Genomic DNA, 21455 nt, shown 5'->3' with positions numbered 1-21455 from the left:
AAATCCGATATGGCGCACTGGCGGCTATACACTGCCGTAAATGAACGGTTTTTTAGTGACAAATTCCAGGATATACCGTGTGGGTACGTTAAGTCCATCGCCCCCTTTTTTTCTAGATGCTGATCATTAATAGTGAATAGGAAAAGCGGACCAGGAGAATAAACGAGGGAGACCAACGGTCTCTCCGTGTCCACCCAACCACTGGCCTGTATATCCTCTTGCCAATTCTATTAAATAATGTCTAATCGGGGTTTTGAACTATTACCTTTCGCAAAGGGCCTATGTTGTAAACTTCCGTCTTCTTATGTCTAATGAATAGCTTAATGATCCAGCGCCCAGTACGGAGTATATGTGATTGGGAACACTTACTCGATGGGTTCCCATGTGGACCTCTTATTACAAACATGTCTCATATATCCAAGATCCGCAAGGCCAGCGCCCTATTTAGACCATTCCGGGGTTACATTGAGGACTTTCATAGTTAAATATATCCAAGACATCTCTAAAACTAGTATTTGTTTCAGACGATCTCCCCTAACCAGCTGAAAAGCCATTGACCGCTGGAAAAGATCGACACTATTGTTTTCTAGATATTTTCAACGTCAGTAGTTTAAGAAGGTGTAACACCCTTTGCTAGAAGAGATATCCAACTCTCATCTTTTCCACAAATTCTTCCAACTCACTTAAACCAACTCGCCATAATGGTTCGCGTCAACTTCCTCATTGCCCTGGCTCTGGCCACTGGCTCTCTGGCTGCCTCCAACTGCCAGGCAAAGGACAACGCCTGCCGCACTGCTCCCAGCGCCAACATGGCCCAGTGTGCTGCCGATAAGGCGGCCTGCTGCTCGACTGCCTACGACGACTGCCGTGGTGCTCCTAATGCCAACATGGCCACTTGTGCTTCTGAACATGCTTCCTGCACTGGCTCTCTGTCGTCGCGCGCCGAAACTTGCCAGTCCAGTACAACTCTTGCCGTGTCGGGCCCGATGCGAACATGTCATCCTGTGTCGCTGAGCACGCCAGCTGCTGCTCGGATGCCTTCGATCTCTGCCGCGGTGCCCCCGGTGCCAACATGGCTCAGTGCGCTTCTGAGAACGCCGCCTGCAAGAACCAGAAGTGAACGACTTGATGGTTCTTTTGCTAGCTCGTTCTATTGGTTCAGCAATTTAGTCATGCAGAAGGCTTCGGTTTCTAGCTTGACATTTCAGCCAGTCAGATTATTAAGCTACTGGCCTATTTCTGATACCAGGAGGAGACCTCCCTTATTTGCCAATGTATATAATCGCTCTAGCTTCATCTGCTACTGTTGGGAGAGGGTGTACGAAATGTGAAGGGCATATATGTTGAAACCTCTCTGTCACATGAAAGTTTCTCATGTAGTCTGCACTACCCTTTCTTCCTTTCCGTAGGTCCTACAACTGTCGTCTCACGTACAACACACATTGTACAGCATTTTCATGATCTCATCTCCATTGTAGATATTAACAATTGCCTAGTAGGCGCGAAAGGAATGGATTGTTTGAGATAAGGGTTGCATTGAATGGAATAGCCTATACATCACCGAAACTACGAGATGCTTGGTGTCGAGTATCTTTGATCCTCTGGCTCGGACATGATTGTGCTGTGCAACTCTCTGAGACGCACTGTCAATGCCGTCGTAGGAAACCAGCATGGGTGACGGTCGTTCTGGCCTGATCATACATAATAAGAATGCCACTATCAACAACAAGCTGGGCAGCGTTGTGTACTAGTCTGACGAGGCTCCACCTTTAAGGTTTACCTAGTGCATCCTTGACAAACCCATTTCCGACGTTACTCCGAAACTATAATGTGACCATTCACAGATCTTCTGCAAGTGTTTCAATTTCAAATCTTGCCCAACCGAGGCATACACATGAAAATCTTGAGATAACCAAACAGATTGCCCTTCGTCCAAAAACTGTTGTAAATCTTAGAACTGGTCGAAAAAAACGTTCTTTTTGTGTGGGGCTTCCCCAAAACGTACCTAGGTAACTTACCACCCGGAAGTATTACTTATCACCAATTAGCCGAGTTGTTCTCTCACCTGGGCAAACGTCTAGCTCACGAGCTTCAAGATGCAACTATTTGGCGCCTGTCACACGTCGACTTAGCACTGATGGTGTCTTTATTCCAAATGCCGTCGAACCTCAACATGATGGCATGTGTCTTCTCTCAAGTATACATAAAAGTCCAGTTAGAAAGCCTTTGGTTAAGCATTTGCCAAGAATTTCTCGCGGCAAGGGCTTTTCGGCAGGGTTGAAGAACAAACAGCGGTTTAATCTTCACTTTTGGCCAAAAAGTAGAAATATGTGTAAATAATAGTCTAGAATATTCTGATATTATACTATTTTAATATTTCGTTCTTGGGCTACAGTAGCGACCGGGATTGCCTTCCATGTTAGGAACAGAAGATCATCTTTCAAACCCTCATCACATAACACACTAACCCATATGTAGATAGCGCGTAAATAAGACGTTTTATACCTAACCAGGTAATAAGTATCAGGAGCTTGAAATACCTGTGGAAGATACAAGAGTCTAGAACTAGACGCCTAGACTGGAACTTCTGAAAGATTCGATACAAAACGGCCAACATGGCGATCCTAGAGCAGGCAATCTGTCAAGAACAATTCTCCCCGTGGAAATCTTTCACAATGGGAGTATTTATAGCGATGCTAGTTTGAAATCCCCATACCTTTGGGAGCGGACCCTCTCTAGCTTGATTATATACAGACTATGGAGTACGGAGTAGTATATACCTATATTGCCCATCCACGGGTTGTACCTTATGGGAATTGCCTGGAATTTAGGAATATCCCGAGGTTCAAAGTACGTACAATATACATATTGCTTCAAAGACATAGGCCATGATATTCACAAATCCCAACAAACTACATCTGCATGTATACATGTATATACTCTCTACACCAAAGCAAAAGATTACAACCCGAGGTACAACTCCTATTACAATTATATTTAATAACGAATACTAAATTTGGACGATTACAAGCGCACCAATCAGATCTCAGGACTCATCCGGAGTGGGTCTCATTTTAAATTTCGCTTATTATGCACATTTGGGCCAAAAGACATATAACTAGCAGGCCGGCTGGCCCAATGGCAAGGCGCTTGACTACGAATCAAGAGATTGCAGGTTCGATCCCTGCGTCGGTCACTGAATTTTTGCTCCCGGAAGATACTTATCTTACACTGCAGAGTTTTGTTTTTGCTCCATGGTAAAGAGGATCATACCTATGTAGTTCAATTTCCCATAATACCCGTTCATAGAATAGCAGGTGTGTAGAAACGCAATCTGAGAATGACCAAGATTATCTTCTGGAACTCAAAGGTATTGCAATTGGTATCCCTTGTTAATGAGAAAGTGAGTAAGTATCTTTCCGCTAAATAGACATTCTCAAAAGGAGACATTGGTAAAATAGGCGAGAGCCTTTGATCCTCGAAACTCCGCCCCTCAAGGGTCACTGGAAAAAGATCACCCGCGTTTCTTTGTACTCCCCTAGCTTGTGATCCCTACCCTATAAGTGCAAAAGAAGTCAGCCGGAACCCCGAAACCAAACCAGGACTGGCAAAATTACCAGTGCTTCCATGAAGGCACCCACGAATAAGCTTTCATCGGCAAAAAAGCCTGGGGTGTTTTGGGTCAAATATCTGGGCAAGTTCGAAGTCGATCCAGAGTACCTGATCTGAATCACCCTGAATCAGCATGTTCCGGGGATAGGGATCAAGATGTACAGTCCCAGCCTCGTGGATTTCAGTCAGGAGTTCTTGGAGTTTGTGGGCTCTTTGCTCTGTGTAGTTAGAGAGCTCAAAACACGTTCACATTAGGAATGTATTCCATCAGGACACCATTTGGGCGAGCCTTGGGATCAAGACCCTGAGGGAAAGTTCTATCATAAAATTTCTTGAGTTCAGGCTGCCAACCCTCCGCCTCAGGGTAAATATCCACAACTACCCCATACAAGTCAGGAACAGATCCTCGTTCACAGAAGCCTCGAGCCTTCAATCCACTATATGCGCGGCTCTCATTTTTGAGAAGATCGATAGAGCGAAACCGTGGGTCAATTTCATCCCATTTATACGGATGGAACCACCAGGCCTGTTAGAGATCACAGGCACGCTGTATGACTTCGTCACTTACCACCTTGAGCACGCAGTCTTTGTCTTGCCAGCGGGCTCGGCACAGAAATGCTCTGTCTGTCTGTTTGATGATATCCACAAGTTTTACATCGGAAATGTCAATGTTGGGTGCGATATAGTCCGAAGACATGTTGCGTTCAGGTTGACGGGGTTTGAATGTAAGTTGGAGAGAGGGGAAAGGAAGGACAGAGAGCCCAACGTCTTTGTAATCAGTTCACTCTCCCAACATCCCTAGATCACATCAAGTAACTGAAGAATTTGGTTGATCTTAAATCATTACATATGTACAGATGTGGTCCGCAGGTATATGTAGACATACATAGTAGGGGTACTTGACCGTTGTTTCTGGCCCTGGCGCCTACTATGTCCCCACTTTCCTATTTTGGACTACGCTGTTATGCTTGAGTATGGAAGACTCCAAAAATGTGATCTATTGAGTTCAATATAATATTATTGGAAATTTCATACTTGAGATAACGCGAGATACTTTTAGTTGTCTTTCTAGATGTCATTCTAAATGTTAGATAGCCAGTAACTTTATGATTTTACGACACATATATATATCACTACTCGAGCATAAGAACATGATTTCGGCAGAGGAAAACAAGTGTTGTTAGGCTTTCATATCTGCCTCTAGGTCTGGCAATCATATGAAATAGCTTATATTCCACGAAGGGTTTACAGGCGAAAATTGGAAGGAGAATTAAGGGTCGATGGGGGTATATCAACTTATTGCCTGACAGAAGTCGTACGCGACCAAAAATGCTGCCTTCACAGTCGAGAAGATGGCAATGGCATTTAATCTGGCGAAGAAAAGATTATATCTTGCCATTACCGACTGGACCAGTCGCATGTATATATGGAAAGGTGGCTGTGCGCATTTTACAATCGTTTTCACCACACATTCAATATTTCCGGCTGATCCTTTTCACTCTGCTGGCTACAGCACCGAAAGAGAAGAAACATCAAAGAAAGACATACAGAAAGACACCGTAGAAGAATCTCGAAGGCCTGGAATTCCACTTGACGCTATTGAATCGGACAATTGGACTTCATCAAGGATAGAGAATGCGTAAGAGGCCGACTATTACCGGCTTGAACAGTACCTCATACCTACAAAACTGTACGGGCCTGCATATATCACTTATGAGAAACACAAATGCATGCCGACAACCGACGATTCTATTATGTATATGGGGATATCGATCCAAATGTGATAAAACTACATACGCCTATGGCATGGACAACTCTAAAATCGTAACGGGCAATCCGAACCGTACACTGGTCGCATCGGCAGATCAGACATTGACGCTATACCCGGAACCCACCCCGCGCCGACGACGGATCGCATGCAGATACTTGCGGCCTTCATCCACCCAGAACACCGAACTGGCAATGCAGACCAGCTTGAACAGGGACGCGAAGCCGAGAGCCTCGGTCTGGAAGATGCGCTGCAGGAACGGCAGGTATATCACACAGGCTTGGCCGGCTAAGGAGCCGAGAACAGCGTAATTGAACATTTTGTTTCCGAACAGCGGCATTTCACCGCGCAGGACGGACTTGCCCTCACTGCGGCAGGTCAATGCGTTGAACATGTCGAATAGAACGAAGCAGGTGAATGTCATGGTGGTGTCGTGCGCGGTGACGACGCGGGAGCGCTTCTCGACGGGGCTGCTGCTGTCGGTGAGATCACCCATTTCGTGGATGTAGATGGACAACGTGCCAATCATGATAATCATGGCTGAGGTGAGGACACGCTGGATTAGAGGCTTTGTCAGAACACGGGCTGTCTTGGGTCGTGGCGGGCGGTTCATGATAGTAGGGTCGACGGGCTCGACGCCGAGGGACTGGGCGGGTGGACCATCCATGAGAATATCTGCAATTATTGTTAGACAAACAGCAATGAATTAGACACAAGAGTACTCACTGATCCACAAGATCTGCATAGCATTCAGCGGATTCTTGAAGCCAAGAGCAGTGCTCAGCAGTACAAGACTGAGTGCCGCCACACTGGTGCTAAGCTGGAACGTAATGAAGTTCTGGATGTTATAGAAGATGCCCTTGCCCTGTTCGATTGCCCGCAAGATAGTCGAGAAATCGTCGTCCGTCAGAATCATGTCCGCTGCCTCCTTGGCAACGTCGGTGCCAAGCTTGCCCATGGAAATACCTATGTCAGCCTTCTTCAGAGCGGGTGCATCGTTGACACCATCACCGGTCATGGCAACTACATCGCCACGGGCTTGAAGTGCTTTCACAATCTTCATCTTGTGGTCTGGGCTAGTACGCGCAAAGATCGAGACCGTTGAGATCGCTTGGGCAAGTTCGGTGGCAGTCATGCGTTCGAGTTCGTCGCCTCCGATGACCGATCGTGCATGCGGGGAATCGCTAACTGGCATCCCGAGTTTCTTGGCAATGGCTACAGCTGTTGTCTCGGCGTCGCCAGTAATCATGATGATTCTGACGCCACCAGACATCAAGCGTCGAATGGATTTGTGCACATCTTTACGCGGTGGGTCATTCATACCCACCAGCCCAGCAAAGACCAAGCCGTTGTATCGCTCGTCATCATCGCCCTGGACGATCTTCGGGGACGACCGACTGCCAAAGCCTCTGCCACCTCTAGACATATCACGAACAACCCCACTGCCAAAAGCGAGGACTCTAAGACCCTCTGATGCCATATTCTCTGCTGCTTCCCGGATGATTTTGCGACGGGGCTCGTCTAGAATTACTTCCCGACCATCCTTGGTGAGATAGGTATCCGATCGCGCTAGAACCTGTTCGAGAGCGCCCTTGATATAGGCAACATGGGGACCTCCATTCGGATCGCCAATAACAACACCCATCCATTTCCGCTCGGAGCTGAACGGGGTCTCATGGACGCGAGCACTGATACGATCGCGCACATCATCTTCCCCCAGTGCATCCATTAGATCCAGGATTGCCACATCGGTGGGTTGACCCACCCATCGACTCTTGGCAGCTGCCGAATCACTGTTGATGGTTGAAGAAAGTACTGCCGCAGAAGATGCGCTAGCTGGGGAGTTTGCGTGAATCCGTGACAAACGAGAGTTGTTTGCAATATTACCAACGCGAAGAATTGTCTGCGCTGCAGGGCCAGGAGCAATCACTGAGGTCATTTCTCTTTGCACCTCGAATGGTTCTGGGCAGTCGAAATGCCACATTTTGGTAACTGTCATGTGGTTGAGAGTGAGAGTTCCAGTCTTGTCCGAGCAGACGACATTGACAGAACCAAGGGTTTCAACGCTGGGAAGTCTTCGCATGATCGCTCCCCTCTTAGCCATGCGCAGGACGCCGAGAGCGAGCGTAACAGTGACAATGATAGGCAAGCCTTCTGGGATCGCTGCAACAGCCAGCGAAACACCGATCGTGAACATTTCGAGAATCTTACGACCTTGTATAAGGCCGATAACCACGATCAATGCAATGACACCGAAAGAGATATAACTTAGTTCCTGGCCCAAACGATCCATGGATAGTTGTAAGGGTGTTCGAGGGCTCTCAATTTCTTGTAGAGAAGCTGATATACTGCCGAATTCCGTCCTCGCGCCGGTCGAGATAACGATGCCCTGACCATAGCCTGAGCGGACTAGTGTACCCATGAACGCAACGTTGTGCTGCTCGTTTAACCGAATGTCAGCACCAACAGCACCAGTGGCCGGTGCATCGTAGAACGGAGATCGAGGTGGTTCTACTCCTTTTGGCGCTGGAGTGGCCCTGCCAGATGCGCTGCGCAGAGCTTCCGCATACTTCGCTACAGGCTCGTTCTCTCCAGTCAAGTTCGACTCGTCAATGCTGAGATCTGTTGCTGCGGTGATTCGAATATCAGCGGGAATGCGATCTCCGGTAGTGAAGAGAACTAAATCTCCAGGCACAAGTTCGTTCGCGGGGACGGTTGAAGAAGCCTTGACCGCGGCAGACGCCGAGCCTGGGCTTTTGCTCCGTATTTCATCCATTTCCATGGACGAACCCAGGGGCGATGTACCACCATTATCAGTTGCAGCGGAGGAAGATGTTGGAAGATCACGAATCAAATGCGCATAATGGGGTACCAGTCGGCTCAATGCCTCCAACGATTTTTCCGACCGATACTCCTGGACAAAGCCAACGGTAACAACAATTGTTACCGCAAGAGTAATACTGATCGCATCGTCGTAATTGCCCATCACAAAAGAGATTCCAGCAGAGCCAAGAAGCAGGAGAATCAGCGTCTCCTTGAATTGTTTAAGGAACCGCAACCAGAGGGGTTCCGGCTCATCGTGGGGAAGCTCGTTCGGTCCATCTCTGGCCAAGCGTATCTCTGCCTCGGCTGGTGTTAGGCCGTGTAAAAGGGAGGTTCGTAGTCGCTCGGCAGTTTCATGAGGCTCGAGCCACGAATATGTTGAGGTGGAGGTCTGGTACAGAATAAGACCGCGTGTTAGAAACTCCATTGTCCAACGGTATTAAGAGGTAGAGGAAGTACGTGTCACATGCAGTACGTGAACTAAGTAAATATACTTACCGACGATGGAGCACTTGGCCGTCCGGTCATGGGCGTTGTGGAGGGAGGCCGAAGAAAGTCGGCGTTTGATGCATTATGCAAAGGCAATGAAGGTGTTGCGGACCTTGACATTGCTCATGCTTTGTAGGATGGATTATTAAAAACGATAAAATAGGACGTTAGATATGTCGAGAAGTGATTTTCATGCCGCTGCGATAAGAATTGAGTATGCTTCGGCAAAATCCACGTTAGATGCGATCTGGCAGCAGCTTCACACGGGGGCGGCTAACTAACTGCTGGATTTGCGGAGTTGGCGCAAGTCGGTCGACGACGAACAAGGGACCGACAGATGACTTGGGACCAAAAAACCAATTCGAAAGAGCGTTTTGCTATAATCCAAACCGCAAAATAATCCCATTCAGAGCATCGAGTCCACTTGGAAGAGGCTAATCCCATGATGATGCTTTACCCGTTGCGGCCTAGCTATTTCGGGTAGGGAGTTTATCCGGTTACTACATGTAGACTAGCGCAATGTATCACGTGTAGGGCAGAGTATACGATGTACTCCAGAAGAGCATTGATTTATGTTTTCTACTGATTTCCTCAGAATCTTTCTTGGAAGTTACGTTGATACATTTTTCTCTCTTTACCTGATTCTGTGGCTAGCTTTTTCACTCGCAAAATTCATTGTTGTGATACTTCGTACGGAGGCTCTCCTTTGTATACCATACACGTGACTCGACATTCCCAGCCCCCTCAATTACATCAGCAAAATTCCCGCCCAGGCCACGGCTGCCACCTGATATTCCCACCGACGCGCATCTTCCGTTCCTCCTTGGTTTCTCAGCCAACTCCAAGATATCCCTCGCGCGCACATACCCTCCCCATCTTCATCGTCTTCGATGTCTTGAATACAGATCGAGTGATAGACTTTTTATCCTTTTAGTCACATATCTACCTTTTCATAACAATTATTGAGTGCGAGTCATCGCACAAGTCATTGTTTTCCCGGCTTCAGCGCGTCGCCCTTCTACACCTCACCCCCGCGCCGGGTGGGTCTTTTCGCCTACTGAATTTGGTGAAAGATATTTTGCTGTTTGTGAAGTATCTCGCTGCGACAAACACACTATGTTCTATTCCGAGACCCTCCTGTCGAAAACCGGGCCGTTGGCTCGCGTTTGGTTGTCGGCTAACATCGAACGCAAACTTTCGAAGTCGCATATCCTGCAGTCGGATATCGAGAGCAGTGTCAATGCTATTGTTGATCAGGGTCAAGCCCCTATGGCTCTGCGGTTGAGTGGCCAATTGCTACTGGGTGTGGTTCGAATCTACAGCCGCAAGGCTCGCTACCTCCTCGATGATTGCAATGAAGCTCTGATGAAGATTAAAATGGTACGCACTCCTTTGGATCGATAGTGTTTTGGTTCAGTCTAATCATATATCAGGCTTTCCGTCTCACAAACAACAACGACATGACTTCGACTGTCGTCGCTCCAGGCGGCATTACTCTTCCCGATGTGCTTACTGAATCTGACCTTTTCACCAACCTTGATACCTCTCTGCTTTTCCCTCAGACCCTAGACCTGGAGCCTGCTGCCAAACGTCCTGGTGGCATGGATTTTGGAAGCCAATTCCTCCCAGACAGTAGCTTCCGCCGCTCTGTTTCTCAGGAACCTGCACGCCTTGAAGACCCTTCCCTTGTTGATCTTGACTTGGGTGAGGATGAATTGCCACTTGGAAATGACCCGACTATGGAAATTGGTCGAGATGCCCCCGCTCCTCGTCCTGTGGAGGAAGATCTTTTCAATGACGCTGGAAAATTCAACGACGACGACGATCTGGGACTAGACCTTGGCGATGATGAGGCTCTCGACAAAATGGACCTAGGTGATGATGTCCATGACAATCTGAACGACCTACTGCCAGATGGCCCCATGGACTTCAACAACGATGGCGACTTTGGTGGTGGCGAGACTCCCCGTGCTGCCGACAACCGATTCGAACGTGACTCCGAAAGCCCCCTTTCTGATGCTGGATCCGATCAAATGAATCAGCTTGAAGAGGAATTCAACCGAGATGTGTCTGCAACCCCTGATGCCGTTAGCGCCCAGCAGGGTCAGCGCGCCAAGCGCCAGAAGCTTATGGGACTAGACAAGGAAGTCGCAATCTCCAGCTCAAAGATCAAGGATCAGCAGAATGACCGTTCTGCAATTTTGAAGCCCGCATCATTCTTGCCTCGTGACCCTGTCCTGCTCACCCTCATGACCAGACAGCAGAATGGCAACTTTGTGTCTAGTGTGTTTGGCGAGGACCGTGGGCGTGGATGGGCGCCCGAGCTGCGCGGCATGCTCTCTTTGGACTCCGTCAAGAAGGCCGGTGAGCTGAAGCGCAAGCGCGACAGTGGCATTTCCGACATGGATGTCGCTGCCGTCGACGTTCCTGCCCTTGAGCTTGGTGACGAGGAAGCCATCGTCCCAATTGACGAGGGCATCGCTCTTGATACGACTATGAACCAGCGCTCTGAGATTGAATTCCCTGGAGATGACGAAGACTACGCCTTGCGCCTGAGTGATGATGAAGGTATGAACCAGCCCATGGAGGAGCTGGACGATACTATTGCGCACCCCGTGGACACAGAGCCGGTCTCAATGGGCACCAAGCACGCTGTGCACATTCTCCGCGAGAAGATTGGTAGCCCGGCCACCCAGCAGAAGAAGAGCGTGTTGTTCCAGGATCTTCTTCCCGAGCAGCGGTCCAGCAAGGCCGATGCCACTAAGATGTTCTTCGAAGTCTTGGTGCTGGCCACGAAAGATGCTGTCAAGGTTGACCAGGGCGCCAAGTCTATCGGTGGTCCCCTCAAGATCAGTGGCAAGCAGGCACTCTGGGGCTCTTGGGCCGAGGAGAACGCTTCTGGTGCCATGAGCCAGCTCAGCCAGGCTCTGTAGAGGATGTGTCCTCTTGATCAAAATTTGGGATCTATTGGCGCATCTTTCTTTTCTTGTACAGCTCGACTTTGGCGTGGTTCTGTGGATATCTCGATTTGAGATCCGGTGTTTTTTTTTGGGAATAGCGTTCAATTGGACGACTATCAGGAGTTTAGGGATGGCTCGGAGACAGGACTTTGGTTACTACTTTTTTGTTAGGTTTTTGTCTGGGAATCTGGTCCCTGCCAAGGTTGGGAGCGACATTGATGAATTGATTCTGTTCCGTAGTAGTGTTAGCTCTAGCTTAATTGAACATATCTCTATCTCTATCATTTTTTATACTTGTCAAGACTGTTTCGGAGTTTTCGTCTCGGAGACTTATGTATGTACCACATGGCATCCCACACGTGTTTAAGTTCTTGGCACCAATGCCCCAGTTAAAACACTGAAGAAAACGTCAATGCATTCGTTAGATCTAGCTAGTAGACTAGGTAAAATTATACATGTCAGAAATACAGTTCATGATGTCCAAGGCTATTATTAATTGGCTATACGGGAACCCGAGGTCGGCTTCGAGATCGCGGAATTAGGCCCCCGTAGACTGTTTATCCCCGGGATCGCCATTGATTGATCAGCTCGGACTTTTGATTTCCATTTTAGACGCTAATAGTAATTCCTTCTCTCAGGTAGTGACTCACATATTCACCAGTCCATACATATGCCTAGGTAGCTCCAAACCATTCGCTTTGTTTTCTATGACTTCATCGCTAACACAAAAACAAGCTAGATGAGCAAGCCTGATCTTTGACCATTTGGCCATCTGCTTGACTATGTCTCCGCGGTCAAGTACAGACGTTTCACACCCGGACATCAGCGAAGAAAAAGCCCACACTGGCCCCCAAAGATACTCTAGCGATAAGAGCGACAACGAATTCGACGGCACCAAATCCGACGAAGTGACTTACGCTCCGATCACCGGTACCCACGATGAAAGCGGTGCACCACTCCAGAAAGAGCGCTCGAATGCGTCTAAATCAGTCACATCCAGGTCCCTAGAACGCAGCTGGTCATTGAACGACGGCGTCAGTATTGGCGGCCATGAAGTCGACGAGGCTACGGTGGCGAGTGAGGATGAAGCGTATACTGTGGGCTGGGAGGATAACGATCCTATGAATCCACGCAATATGAGCAAAGCCCGACGGTGGCTGGTTGTGATTATTGTCTCAATGGGTTCGCTTTGCGTGTAAGTATACCGCCGGTTCGGGGGGTTTTTTTTTTCTCTGCGCCGCACAGAAGCTGATCAACCGAATATAGAACTTGTGCGTCTTCGATGTATACCACGACATATGACCAATTGATGAGTGAGTTTGGGTGTTCGCAGATAATTGCGACTCTTGGATTGTCGTTTTTTATTTGGGGTCTTGGTTCGTGCTGATCTTGTCGTCTTTCGCGGGCTGGATTCTGTGTTGACGCTTTTCAATTTAGGAATTGGTCCGCTCTTTCTGAGTCCGTTATCTGAGGTTCGTTTGAGATCCTTTGCTGCTAGATATTTAAGTTACTGATCTGGTTTTGCTCAGTTCTATGGCCGGAGAAACATTTATATCGTTTCGTTCTCGCTGTTTCTCGTGTGGCTTATTCCGTGCGCGGTGGCTAAGAATACTGAGACCATGCTTGTCTCTCGGTTCTTCAATGGATTGTCAGGCAGTGCCTTCTTGAGTGTTGCTGGAGGTACTGTTGGTGACATGTTTGATCGCCATGAACTTGCCCTTCCTATGATGCTCTACACTGCGAGCCCATTTGTGGGCCCCGAAGTCGGTCCTCTGTAGGTCTCTTTCCGGAAGACAAGACTTTCACGACATGATTTCGATGCTAATAATGAACCACTAGGGTTGGTGGCTTCATTAATGCATTCACCACATGGTATGTCCTCATTTCGAATCTGGTAACTATTGAAGCTTATACCACTCGCAGGCGTTGGACGTTTTATGTGCTCCTGATTTGGACGGGAGGGATGCTCGCCTCTATAGTATTCTTCGTTCCAGAGACCTATCACCCAGTGTATGTATTTCCAGGTCCCGGAATAACTGCGACGCTAAGAATGTTCCAGACTCTTGAGGCGCAAGGCGCAGAAGCTGCGCCAGGAGACCGGAGACGATCGATGGAAAGCTCCAATCGAAAAGCTGCAGCGCTCTGTGGCCCACACGGTCATGAATTCCATGTACCGGCCCATCTTGCTCTTGACATTGGAACCCATGTGTCTATGCCTTTGCATTTTCTCGGCCATCCTATTGGGTATTCTGTACCTCTTCTTCGGTGCTTTCCAGCTAGTTTTCTCCGAGGTGTATGGGCTCGTAATATGGCAACGCGGACTGTGTTTCCTTGGTCTCTTTGTCGGAATGGTTATAGCCATTTTGTCGGATCCAATCTGGCGCCGCAACTACGCTCGCTTGGAGCGTAACCATGAGAAAGCCACGAACAAGCTCGACGACTTCCAGCCAGAGTGGCGACTGCCCCCAGGTGCGTTTGCCAACGAATTGCTCAGGTGCCAAGGCCAGGAAAAATGATGGCTGACTTCGATGGAATAGCGATTCTGGGAGGACCCTTCGTTACTATAGGTCTTTTCATTTTTGCTTGGACAATCTACCCGAATGTCCATTGGATTGCGCCTATCATTGGCAGTGCTGTTTTTGGTGCAGGGTAAGATCAACCTTAGAACCTCACCTGACCGGGCGACCACCCGTTGGTTTCACAATCACTGTCTATCTTCTGGCTTTCTTTAGCTGTGTGATGCTAATGGATTGTGTTACTGCTAGGACAATCCTGGTCTACTCGGGAATCTTCACATTCCTTGTCGATGCGTATCCAACATTTGCCGCCAGCGCTCTGGCAGCGAACAGCTTCACTCGGTCATCCTTTGGAGGCATATTCCCACTATTCGGGATGCAAAGTAAGTTTGTCTGCACTCTCTCCGTTCTGGGACAAGAATTGGACGCCCGTGCTTTGCATGAAGCGCATCTTTCCAGTGCGGGTCGATGCGTTGCATTTTGAACAGGCCGATCTGTAGCTCTTCCTCAATGCTTGACAGCTATATTCTTGCCTGCACACAAGTTGGGACGTAACCATTATAGCTAACGGTTATGCAGTGTATAACAACCTCGGATATCACTGGGCAACTTCCTTGTTAGCGTTTCTGACCCTTGTCATGACCCCTTTTCCGTAAGTTCTGGTTTTGACATACTTGATTTCCTCTTACCCTATGGCCTCCCTATTTACTTTCCCCTGCATCTTGAACCTCGAGCAAGTCATCTCATGGAATTCTGATATACCAGATAACTCAAAACAAGCTGTTCTGTCCAGTGAACGTTGTACTGACATTCATAATAGGTATTTATTCTTTCGGTACGGTAGCTGGATCCGAAGTAAGAGCCGGTTCGCAAAATCACAGGCGTGATCAGTACTTCCGTGCACATATGATACCCCCATACATACATTAATCTCAAGCAAGTCGGTTGCTGGATAGCTCTTTTACGAGGGCAGCCACAGGTCCACCCTCGGTGTCATTGCATCTCAACAGTTTACCAAACGGTTTCACCTGGACACGGTGTGCCGGAGGCGATGAACACGGCATCCCATCACCAGATGTTGGGAAACTCCTGGGCTGAGATGTTTGGCTACTGAGGATGATAGGGTCAACCTGGCCTGCAACAATTGATCAAAACCTAAACGCCTCCAGCTGCTGTACCGCCTGCAGTTCAAAAGCCAATGCAGAAAATCATAGTCAGTAATACGCATGATCGGCAAGGATATATGCTTCACTTCCTAGCTCCACTTGATTCCACACGTAGACACCTTTGCATATTCGATATGGCCGTTCCTGGCCCCAAGCAGACCATGAAGCCTTTGATTCCACTAGCGTGCTTGGTGCACCAGGAATAATAGATCCCCACTCCAAGAATAGAAGTTGGACGAACCTGGCCCGGGCTTTAATTCTCCGACGGCAACCCCAGTCTACCAGGCCAGTTGCGAAGCATACGAGCGTCATGTGGTCTTGGAATACAGTCACAGGCAATCATCCCCAACCAAATTAACCCCGGCTGCAGGCAGACATGACAATCCTTCCTCTATAGCAATTCGTCGTAGCTGAGCGATATATTGGAAGCTCTCTAGCCTCGGCAGAGCACACTCAGCCAGCCTCGGAGCAAAACGGGATCGGAGCGCAATGCCGAGAACTGTGGAAAGTCTGGAGCGGGGTTTCTCGGGATGGATTTGGCTTTGGTAGAAGGATTAATGACTCAATTGGAGATACTTCCAAGGTTTGCATTCAATGTTTAGTAATTTAAGAGGAGAACAAGGTCTAAAGTATACAATCGACCTGGAAGTTCCCGCACGTGCGCAATTCCCCTGCGGGGTTACTAATAGTATAGGTCATCCGGTATGCGCTGAACCCGATCTGGCGGAGGATTTATAACTTGGCCAATCAGAGCTCGTAGACGCGCTTAAATTACCTGTTGTTTCCGGTAATGCTGTGAAAGCTGTAATACTTGGCATAATCAAATGCCGGCCTCCAGTGACCGTTGCCCTGAACGTCAGCATGTGAGTATGATATACATATATAGCCCTCTCATATTGAAGAAGTTGAAGAACAATACACTCCCAGGATTTTTGAGCAGAGATATTTTTATATATTAAGACATGCCCAACGTGGATTATGTTGGGTAGCAAGAAAAAGAAAAGAAAAAATAGAAAAAACCCCATTTAATTAGGTAAAATAGTGGCTTGTTTTACATACGAAGTATAGCCAGCCCTGCGCCTTTTCTTAGAGCGAAACAGAGCACTAAAATACACAAAAGAAATTGTCAAATAAATATTAAAAAATAATATTAAAAATTTCGTCAGTCATAGTCTCATTTAGTCCTTTACAAGTCCTTTACAATTGGACTGTGTTCGTGTTAAAACTGTTGCTTAGACACTAGTCACGGGAACACTCCGAGAAGCCCATTCTCAGAGTCATCCACTTCTTCTTCAAACCTTCCCCGCGAATAATATTTGCATTGCCACTCGACTTTCTTTCTTTCCCCAACTTATCGATCGGCCTTGCATCGGCACGGCTCTCGCATTTGGAGAGAATTTCATACCTTCCCCGCAACCGAACGGACTCGTCCACCTCTCCACTCTCAGTTCAGCCCCGAAACCGTTGCGGGATTTTTCTGCTGTCAGCTTTGCGCCAATTTCTCCCCATCTACAAACCACATTGGAACATTGAAATCCTTCAATGTGTCAGATCATCGTACATCCGTCGCATCTTCAGTCGATTGTCCCCCGTTACACCCGTGACTCGACTCGCCGTGATTCCGCCTCCGATTCCCCACCAACTGTAGTCGCAAACGCGCGATTATAGGAACCAAGACCTGGAGACCCCTCCGACCTTCGCGAGGCGATTTTGGGTGGATTTCGAGTCTCAACACGGACGATTAGCAATTTGCGATCGTTTCCTTTTCCCTCTATCACAAGCTGGGCTGTATCTCGCACGTGGATCCGCTCGCCCGCCGAGATCGAAGCGCGCATGGTATCATTGGTATTGTCGCCACCACGCTTTGTTTCTTTAGATAAACACAAGAAGACACGGAAAGTGGCCTACGGGGTTTGAAACACCGATTTACCTCACTTTTGTGGACGCGTCCATAGATCATCCGTCCTCGGGATACATGCCGAAATGAACATGGAGAACAACAACGGCTCCCCAGTTCCTGCGGGGGACTACAGTGGAGAACGTGACTCCGCCGATATCACAGAGCATGAACAAATGGACGTAAAGCCCAAGACTAATGGCGATAGCAAGGCGGACCGCAAAGCAGCTAATGCCAAGGATCCCTCCCGACCGCGACGGAAGAAGGCCCGGCGAGCTTGCTTTGCATGCCAACGAGCCCATTTGACTTGCGGTATGATGATAGACTAACTCTAGCCGTTATTAGGCATCTGACTAATATATATCGGGTTTAGGCGACGAACGACCGTGTCAACGTTGCATCAAACGTGGTCTGCAAGATGCTTGCCATGATGGTGTTCGCAAAAAGGCCAAGTATCTCCATGATGCCCCTGATGGGGCGTTGATGCCGGCTGTTAGCAGCAACACCAATCTATACAACAACACGCTTCGCAATAATCTGCCTATATCTAGAAATGGCACAAATTCTGTCAACTCCAACCAGCAACACACCCAACAACACCCCCAACAACCAACCAATCCCACGAATAACAACTTTTACCCTACGCCCCAGACGCAGACAGGATCTTACAATCCCTACCAAGATTCGTCCATGAGCCAAAGCCCTTTTACGACGCAATCACCCGTCTCACCTACTTTTAACATGAAGAGCAGCACCAATGGTCGAAATCCGAGTCTTTCATCGACTGTGAACCAGCAGCCTACTCCGAGTACTGCTCTCTCTGGGGATACAAGTCAGTCCCAAAATCCTTTTGCAGGGCCATTTTTTGATCCCAGTGATCCAGCGCTCTTCAACTTTGATCTATCGAGCATGAACTTCGAAAATCGATACGGTGCTCTGGAATTCGGCATGCTTGGGCATATGGCCACCGGGGCGGCCGGTGACTCTCCTACTGATTCTGCAGGACAGCGAGGGTCGATCGGCCGAAGTGGATCAGCCCAGTTCTCCACACCAGCTCCTGGATTTGGAGAAAGCCCGGGAAATCAACCTTTCATGTTCGGCGATCCTCTCCTAAATGAATGGTCGGCCGGACCGGCCTCGGGCCAGCATGTGAATGTCGGCGGTGTGTATGCCCCAAATGCCATGCTCCCTGAACACATGAAAGCAAATGCACCACATGCATTTGCCATCGAAAGTGGGCCAGCAAGCTTCACTAGTCCTGGCTCGGCCCCGAGCCCGAACATTCCAACGGCTGCATTTGACGACGGCCCATTCAACAATATACCTCCTGCTCCAAAGTCCAACAGCCTGGTACCGAATGGACAACGCCAGGTGACAGCATCGATCTTGAAACACCCAAATCTGCAGGTTGGTCCTAAACGGCGCCACCGCAATCCTTCTTCGATTTACGAAAGCGTGAAGGAGCCCTATGCTTACACAAGTGGCTTCCACAACCTCACTGCTTTTATTCAACGTCGCTTTACGCCGCAGAAGACCGTGCGAATTGCCAAGGCGCTTGCATCTATTCGACCCTCTTTCATCGCGACTACTAAGACCCTTAATCGCGATGACCTCATCTTCATGGAAAAGTGCTTCCAGCGAACGCTCTGGGAGTACGAGGACTTCATCAATGCTTGTGGAACGCCGACCATCGTCTGCCGACGCACCGGCGAGATTGCCGCAGTAGGCAAGGAGTTCAGCATCCTAACCGGATGGAAGAAAGACGTGCTTCTAGGAAAAGAGACAAATCTCAACGTCAACACTGGTGGTTCTGCCGTACCCCAGTCCGGGACAACGTCACGCGGTAGTTTCACACCGCGGGGGTCTACCTTTGGAGAATTCCGGCACTGGACGTCCCCAGCCGGTATTCTTGGCCGAGCTCCTCGACGACGACAGCGTCGTAGAGTTCTACGAGGACTTTGCGCGTCTGGCATTCGGCGATTCTCGTGGTAGTGTCATGACTCGGTGCAAGTTGCTCAAATACAAGACCAAGGAGGACATGGAGGTTGCGCAGTCCGATGATAACGGAAAATGGAACAACCACCTCCGCAAGGGTGGCATTGCTGGCGAGGCTGGCATGAACCAGCTCGGTTTCAAGGACGGAAAAGTCGATTGCGCGTACTGCTGGACAGTGAAACGCGATGTGTTTGATATCCCGATGCTCATTGTGATGAATGTAAGTCTCTAACCAGGATCACGAAAGCTTTTACGGTTGGTCTCATGCTAATTCGCCATCTTCTAGTTCTTGCCATGCATTTGATCTCTTTTGATTTTGTTTTCTGATCTTGTTTCAATTACCCTTTCATACCCTCGGCAAGGCCTAACATCAGGCCTGTTCTTTTATTCTGATTTTCTACCCGGTACATATTTCCTGGTTCTGGGATTGTATGATTCCCTTTGATGTTGATTTCCTTCGGACCACTCGCGGACGGGGTCTTTTTTTGTTATATGTTCTCGTACATATGTTATGCTGCTTGGATCCCTGGAACCAATTCCCGATTGTTGATATGTTCTTGTTTTATTTTCTTTTTGCGGCGCTCAAAAGGGACAAAAATGATATCTCTGGGACGGGATCGTTACTGTATGAGCATAATGCAATGATATTGAGTGGGTCACTTCTGACCACGTTGAGCCCTAGACCATCCATGGATCTAATTTTAAACCACGATAAGCTTAATCCAACCTTGGAACCTCACATGGAAAGCCGACCCTACCAAGTCCCGTGGCCTTATCCTGTCTCAGGTGTAACAAGCTGCCCTTATTGGTTTTTTTTTTTTTGCTTTTTCTTCACCACTCCAGTACGTACACCATTTAGCAGTGCTTTTTCTTTTCTTTATTTTTTTACCTTACCGCGCATTGCGCGGACGTAAAAGCTCAAATATATCAAAAGACCCACAGTCTAGCTAGCAGGACCACTCACAAACTACAACATACATGTGTACTTTTTGAAGTCGCTATACTTGAACGAGGCTAAGAACTAAAGAATAAGCCTGTGTCCTGTTGGAGCGTTGGTGTTGCATGTGGATTGATGCCTGGTACCTCAGGCTCCTTATGCACAATGTATCCTTATCGCGATAACCCCCACCAGGATTAATCGTATTCAGACACACTCAACGCCAGCACGCCAAACCATTGCTAAATCACAGAGGCAGTACACACAAACGAAACGATATATTAGCAGATCTGTCTGTGCTAATATCCACGCTTTACCCTACCCTCACCCGACAGAATCCGCCATGCGCTCCGACAAGCCGCGCGACCCGGTTGCCGGCCCCGACGCAGGCCCGGAGCCTCCTTATCCAGTGCGACTGTCAGGGCCAGTGATCAAGGGATTTGGCCGCGGAAGCAAAGATGTATGTCTCAGGAGTCCGGGAACCACACCCCGTTGCTATAATCGCGCAGCGCAACGCACGCAATAGACCCTCCGCTGACTTGCTCTCCCGGATCGGATGGCTGCAGCTCGGAATTCCCACCGCCAACATCCCCGCCGATGACCTTTCCGAGAAGCACCCAGAACTGACAACCGGTGTCTACTACGGCGTTGTAGCGCTCGATCCGAAAACATACCAACATGAGATATCCGAGAGTAGCGCATCTACTGCGGTGGTTTTGCCTGCCGTGTTGAGTATCGGTTATAACCCTTTCTATAAGAACACCGTGCGGTCTGTGGTACGTAATATGTGATATAAATTAGACGAATGCTGCCAAATGTTGAAACGCATGTTTTGGCGAGGTATCGGGCTGACGCGGTTGCTCACTCCAGGAAATCCATATTATGCCTGCTCTCACAGAACCATCCCCCACCGCTGCGGGTCAGGAGGGTCAGACTAAGTTCAATCGCTTGCCGGATTTCTATAAAACAAAACTCAACCTGCTGATTCTGGGTTATATCCGGCCTGAGTTTGATTATGTCTCACTGGAGGCATTGGTGGAGGATATTCGGGTGGATTGTGAGGTTGCGCGGGAAAGTCTGCTGCGTGAAGCTTACAAGTGCTATCTTGTTGACAGCGGTAAAACGTCTGGGAAAGTGAGCGAGGATCGTGAGTGGTTGTTGAGTTTTGATTAAGTGGGGTTAGATATATCATGCCATTCGGGGTTGGTGAGATGAATATCCTGCATTGCGATTATTCTTCTATAGCGCAGATCATTTCTCTCAATAGACATAGAAGAAGGATCATTTTGTTG

The 21455-nt window shown here is 48.5% G+C and overlaps 8 protein-coding genes across 8 annotated transcripts; 5 read left to right on the top strand and 3 right to left on the bottom strand.

Annotated features, from left to right (window-relative positions):
* Window positions 1-701: 701 nt before the first annotated feature.
* Window positions 702-1120, top strand: N7519_004012 (uncharacterized protein; the record flags this gene model as incomplete). The annotated part of the gene is made up of 2 exons (XM_057290788.1): window positions 702-897; window positions 957-1120. The coding sequence occupies 2 exons, from the start codon at window positions 702-704 to the stop codon at window positions 1118-1120; spliced, it is 360 nt and encodes a 119-aa protein (XP_057151990.1).
* Window positions 1121-3651: 2531 nt separating this feature from the next.
* On the bottom strand, window positions 3652-4309 carry N7519_004011 (uncharacterized protein; the record flags this gene model as incomplete). Its single annotated transcript, XM_057290787.1, has 3 exons — window positions 3652-3821; window positions 3889-4138; window positions 4181-4309. The coding sequence occupies 3 exons, from the start codon at window positions 4307-4309 to the stop codon at window positions 3652-3654; spliced, it is 549 nt and encodes a 182-aa protein (XP_057151989.1).
* Window positions 4310-5477: 1168 nt separating this feature from the next.
* pmr1 (Ca(2+)/Mn(2+)-transporting P-type ATPase PMR1) lies at window positions 5478-8812 on the bottom strand (the record flags this gene model as incomplete). The annotated part of the gene is made up of 3 exons (XM_057290786.1): window positions 5478-6055; window positions 6107-8594; window positions 8702-8812. 3 exons carry the CDS (start codon window positions 8810-8812, stop codon window positions 5478-5480), a joined length of 3177 nt encoding a protein of 1058 aa, XP_057151988.1.
* A 996-nt stretch (window positions 8813-9808) lies between these two features.
* Window positions 9809-11625, top strand: N7519_004009 (kleisin alpha; the record flags this gene model as incomplete). Its single annotated transcript, XM_057290785.1, has 2 exons — window positions 9809-10072; window positions 10126-11625. 2 exons carry the CDS (start codon window positions 9809-9811, stop codon window positions 11623-11625), a joined length of 1764 nt encoding a protein of 587 aa, XP_057151987.1.
* Window positions 11626-12434: 809 nt separating this feature from the next.
* On the top strand, window positions 12435-15055 carry N7519_004008 (MFS transporter; the record flags this gene model as incomplete). Its single annotated transcript, XM_057290784.1, has 11 exons — window positions 12435-12847; window positions 12919-13028; window positions 13090-13124; window positions 13182-13426; window positions 13492-13524; window positions 13576-13662; window positions 13712-14121; window positions 14190-14301; window positions 14418-14551; window positions 14748-14820; window positions 14989-15055. 11 exons carry the CDS (start codon window positions 12435-12437, stop codon window positions 15053-15055), a joined length of 1719 nt encoding a protein of 572 aa, XP_057151986.1.
* A 1871-nt stretch (window positions 15056-16926) lies between these two features.
* N7519_004007 (uncharacterized protein) lies at window positions 16927-17169 on the bottom strand (the record flags this gene model as incomplete). Its single annotated transcript, XM_057290783.1, has 1 exon — window positions 16927-17169. The coding sequence occupies one exon, from the start codon at window positions 17167-17169 to the stop codon at window positions 16927-16929; it is 243 nt and encodes an 80-aa protein (XP_057151985.1).
* Window positions 17170-17317: 148 nt separating this feature from the next.
* On the top strand, window positions 17318-19530 carry N7519_004006 (Zn(II)2Cys6 transcription factor domain-containing protein; the record flags this gene model as incomplete). The annotated part of the gene is made up of 4 exons (XM_057290782.1): window positions 17318-17543; window positions 17605-19046; window positions 19132-19446; window positions 19513-19530. The coding sequence occupies 4 exons, from the start codon at window positions 17318-17320 to the stop codon at window positions 19528-19530; spliced, it is 2001 nt and encodes a 666-aa protein (XP_057151984.1).
* Window positions 19531-20506: 976 nt separating this feature from the next.
* On the top strand, window positions 20507-21336 carry fmn1 (riboflavin kinase; the record flags this gene model as incomplete). The annotated part of the gene is made up of 3 exons (XM_057290781.1): window positions 20507-20623; window positions 20673-20939; window positions 21034-21336. 3 exons carry the CDS (start codon window positions 20507-20509, stop codon window positions 21334-21336), a joined length of 687 nt encoding a protein of 228 aa, XP_057151983.1.
* Between the last annotated feature and the right edge of the window lie 119 nt (window positions 21337-21455).

The sequence above is a fragment of the Penicillium mononematosum genome, assembly GCF_028829835.1.
Source record: "Penicillium mononematosum strain IBT 11891 chromosome Unknown utg000002l:1.0-8112719.0:1.0-8118358.0, whole genome shotgun sequence".
NCBI lineage: Eukaryota > Fungi > Ascomycota > Eurotiomycetes > Eurotiales > Aspergillaceae > Penicillium > Penicillium mononematosum.
The sequence above is the reverse complement of the archived record's forward strand: the minus strand, read 5'-3'. Positions and strand labels throughout refer to the sequence as shown.